Raw genomic sequence first — 4,459 nt, forward strand, 5'->3', positions numbered from 1 at the left:
CACCTCCGCCACCAGCACCAGCAGTCGCGGCGCCGGCGCGGCAGGCGCAGCCGCCACTGAGCCGTCCCGCCGAGCGAGCGAGCGACCGAGTGACCGGCCAACTGCCGCGGAGCCGCCGGCCACCACCGCCGCTGCCACCAGCAGCTGCCAATAAAGCTGGAAACGTCCCCGTGGCTCCGTGTCTGCGTCTCTGGGGATGGGGCTGCGTGTCCAGGGATGGGGCTGTGTGTCCAGGAATGGGGCTGTGTGTCTGGGAATGGGGCTGTGTGTCTGGGAATGGGGCTTTGTGTCCAGGGATGGGGCTTTGTGTCCAGGGATGGGGCTGCATGTCTGGGGATGGGGCTGTGTGTCCAGGGCTGTGTGTCCGGGCTCGGGGGCTGCGTGTCCAGGGATGGGATGCCCCAGTCCCCCGCCCCGAGCACGAGGATGCTCTTGCCTGGCCCCCCGAGAGCACCCGCGTTTCACGCCCATCGCTCCAGCCACGGTGCCACCCGGCACCAGCCGTGAGCCCCGTGCCGGCTCCAGGTCCTGCCAGCCACATGGCTCCTCCGGCTGCTCCCGGCCCTGCAGGGCCCAGCACGGAGCGGGGCAGAGCCCAGACGGGTGCAAAGGGGGCAGGTACATCTGGGGGTGCCCCCGCTCCCCGCTGCGGCGTCGGCACCGGGAGCCCCCTGCCAGCACCGTTAAACCCCCCCGCCACGGGGCAGCATCGTCTCTGCCCCGGAGCTGGGATTTGCAGCGGCTCCATGGCCTGCCGGGCGGGAAGGCATCCCGGGGCGCCCCTGTCCCCCCCCTGCCCACTCTGTGACATCGCCCGGGCGGCGGCGGTGACCCGGCAGCCGGCGGCGGTGGGGCCCTGGGGCTGCAGGGCTGCACCGGGGGCAAGGAGCCGGGAGATGAACGCCGGCGCCGCAGAGGTGAGCCCTGTCCTGCCGGGATGGCCTCATCCTGCAAAGCAAACGGGCCCCTCCACTCCGGCGGGGTGGCGGGGCCATCACCGGGGCGTTGGGGCTGCCCGGCAGGGCCGGCTGCAGGAGCCGGATGCAGGGAGCCGGGGGGTCAGGATCCGGCCCCGGTGCCGGCGGCTCCGGCGCTGCCCTCGGTCCCCATGTCCCCGTGTGCGCAGGGCTGAGCGGAGGCTGCCGGGGACGCGGGGCCCGGCGCGGGCGGGCGCGAGGCTCGGCGCCATGCCGCCCTTCCCCAGGGAGGTCCTGCAGGGCGCCAGGCGGCTCCTCGGCTTCCTCGCCCTCCTGCTCTACTTTGTCATCCTCGCCATCGTCACCTACTACTTCCTCATCTTCCTGACGGTGCCCACCATCRCCTTCTCCAAGTACCTGCTCCCGGCCGTCAACCTCTTCTTCCGCGCCCTGACGCCGGCCGCGGACATCTTCTTCCACGAGGTGGTCTGGGCGCTGGGCGTCTTCCTCGTCTCCCTGGCCCTCCCCGGTGCCCTCTACTCTGCCTTGAGGCTGGTCCTGCTGCCTCTTTACCTCGAACTGAGAAGACTTGTCTTCTGAGCGGCCCCGGGCGCTGCCGGGACACGGCCCTGCAACGGGGCACGCGGCACTAGTGCTCGCCCGGCCCCGAGCCCTGCACATTGGCCCAGGTAGGTCTCCGATGGGGATTTCCTGCCCCAGAAGGTCTCTTCTTCTCCAAAGCCAGACTGCCCTGGGTCTGACAGCACCTCCGAGCCTGGAGATCCAGCCCATCTCTATTCCCAGCCCATCTCCATGCTCCAGTCCATTTCTGTGCCCCAGCCCATCTCCATTCCCAGCCCCGTCTCCATCCCCAGACCATCTCCATTCCCAGCTCATCTCCATGCTCCAGCCCATCTCCATCCCCCAGTCCATTTCTGTGCCCCAGCCCATCTCCATTCCCAGCCCCATCTCCGTGCCCCAGCCCCATCTCCGTGCCCCAGCCCCAGCTCCGTGCTCCAGCCCCAGCTCCGTGCCCCAGCCCAGGCTGGCACCGGAGCCAAGGGAGGCACTGCGCTGTGCCTTGCGGCACATTTCCCTGGGGCTCTTTTGTAGCTTTTATTCATATTTTAAGAGGAGGTTTTTCACAGACTGGGTGGGAACAGGGAGCTCCCTGCAGCCACGCTCCCGGCTCTGTGACTTCACAGGAGCCGGCAGCACCGCGGCACGGGCCCCGCAGCGGGACGGGCAGCGCCGAGCACGCACGGAGGTCAGTGGGGCGGCCCTGGGAGCAGTGGGAGCCTGGAGACGTCAGCGGAGCCGGGTCCGCGCCCCCGGAGGGGCCTGGATGTTGCAAGCCAGGGTCGCGTCCCACTCACCGGGGCCTGTCTCCTRCTTCTCCCAGGCAGAGCTGCGTCAGAGGAGGGAGCTGGGAGCAGGGACCCGGCGCCCGCAGCATGCACACTGCCCTCCGACGCTCCCTCCAGGCGCTCGGGAAGCTCCTGTCCTTCATCATCACGCTGATCTTCTGCGATCTCCTGTTCCGCCTCGTCTTCATCTTCCTCTTCTTCCTGCTCCTGCCCCTGTTCGTGGCGTACGACCACCTGCTGCCRGCCCTGCTCGCCTTCCTGCTCTCGGCCGCCCCCCTGGCCGACAGCTTCTTCAACAAGCTGCTGCCAGCCGTGGCGGCCTTCCTCCTCGCCCTCTCCCTGCCCTTCCTCATCTTCCTCTGCGTGACGCAGCTGCTGGTGCCGCTCGCCCGGCAGCTCCTCGCGCTCGCGTGGTGAGCGGCGCCGCCAGCCGCCGGGCAATACAGCTGCCAGGCATCGCTCCGTGTCCGCCTCCTGCGTGCGCCCGCGCCGCGGCCCCCCGGCTCCGTGCCCAGCCCTGCGGAGCCGGCGTGGACAGCTGTGTCCGATGGGATCGACCCGGCCTCCCTAGACCAGCATCACCTCAGCTGTGCCCCGGGGCCGGAGGTGGATGCCAGCAGGGCTCAGCTGCCGGCTCCATTCTCCGCCGCAATGCCGAGGGCCGGGAGCAGGAGGACCGCGGCCGCCTCCGGCATGGCGATGCCGGGTGGTGCCGGCTGCCGTGGGGTCACAATGCCGCGGCGGGTCGGGGAGGCCGGAGAYGCATCCGCCTGGGCGTAGGGTGCCGGGCCGCAGGGTGCAGCGGATGCCCATGCCGGGAGAAGCCCGCACCGGGCCGGGGGCTCCCGCAGCACCTGCCCCGGGGAGCAGCAGGCGGATCTGGGATTTTAGCAACGCGCCCCCAGCACGGTGGGACCGAGCGGGGAGGGACGTCGCGAGGCGCCCGTGGAGCCGGCGGCGGCCGTATCCAGCCCTTGCCTTGCGACCCCCCCGCAGCGTGTCCAGCAGGGCGGCCCCACGGAGGCATCCCATGCCGCCGGCCGCGTCCTCGGCTTCCTCGTGAGCCCGGCCCCGGCCACCCTCCTCCTCCTCCTGCTCCTCCTCCTCCTCCCTGYGGCGCTCTTCATCCCCTTCATCCCGCTGCCAGATCTGGGCGCCTTCCGCCTCCTCATCCCGGCCGTCTGCGTCTACTTCTACGTCCGCATGTGCCTCACCCTCTCCTGCGTCCTCCTGGACTGCGCGTGACGGGCACCGCCGGCCCCGGGGGGCTGCAGCCGCCGAGGTCCCCGCGGGGTGACAGCGGCTCCGGGGCTCCTGCTCTGCCTCCTCTTCGTCTTCGCTGTGGCTGAAGCCGGGATAATCTCCGTGCACCCTGATCCCGTGCCGCTCTGGTTCCCCACGCATCCCAGCCGCGTTTCCTCCGCTCGCCGCCGTCCCACCTCCTGGATCCAGCCGAGGGAGGTGTGACCGGAGCGGCGTCCTGCTCAATACACGGGAAAGCCTCCGCTGGTGTCGTGGCTCTGCTGGGCTTGAGCCAGGTGCGATGAGGCTACCAGGGACCATGGTGGGGCATCACCACGGGGGACGGGCAGGGATCTGCTCCCACTGGGATGTGGTCGGAGCCGGGGCAAGCACTGGGGCCGGGGGGATGCTGGCAACCCGCCGAGGGGTCCCAGCGGTGYGCGGGGCCGTGCAAGGGCTGGTCGCGGCGCTGCGTCCTCCACGGGACCGGTGCCCAGCCCCAGGCCCTCCTGGGCACTGCCGACGCTGCCCGAAGGCTGCCGCCGGCTCTGCGGACCACGGGCCGTATTAAACGCAGCGTCGCTCGCAGCAGGGGCTTGATTAGAAAAGTTTGAGATTACGGGTGAGTTAATAAAAGTCTTTACCCCCCACCCCCGCCTGCCCTGCCACAGCAAATGGTGATAAATGGGGTCCATATGGTGCCCATAAAGGCAGCGAGTGCCACATGCCTCTCCCCTCTGCCCCAGCCATAAGCAAATAAATTAAAGCAATTACTGCCACAGCTCGTCTGGCTTTTAATGAGCCACGAGGAGCGGCTGAGAGTGCCTGACGCATCCCATTTGCTGGAAATGTCAGCAGCTCCGTCTTAAATACAGCGTGGCGAAGGCTGCCAGGTGCTGGAGCCCTCCAGGGCTGTGGGCTGGCTGCCGGAGG

General features: G+C 69.5%; 1 protein-coding gene across 1 annotated transcript in view; it reads right to left on the bottom strand.

The window, feature by feature from the left end:
* Positions 1-2,907: 2,907 nt before the first annotated feature.
* Positions 2,908-4,459, bottom strand: part of LOC112968379 (transcription factor COE1-like) — a 41,869-nt gene continuing 40,317 nt past the window's right edge. The window contains exons 14-15 of the mRNA XM_026070600.1: positions 3,263-3,519; positions 2,908-3,138 (exon numbers count right to left, since the gene is read on the bottom strand). Coding sequence (XP_025926385.1) covers positions 2,908-3,138; positions 3,263-3,519 — 488 coding nt within the window. The remainder of the gene's footprint in view (positions 3,139-3,262; positions 3,520-4,459) is intronic.

Source organism: Apteryx rowi, unplaced genomic scaffold, assembly GCF_003343035.1.
Source record: "Apteryx rowi isolate R43461 unplaced genomic scaffold, aptRow1 scaffold_315, whole genome shotgun sequence".
Classification (NCBI taxonomy): domain Eukaryota; kingdom Metazoa; phylum Chordata; class Aves; order Apterygiformes; family Apterygidae; genus Apteryx; species Apteryx rowi.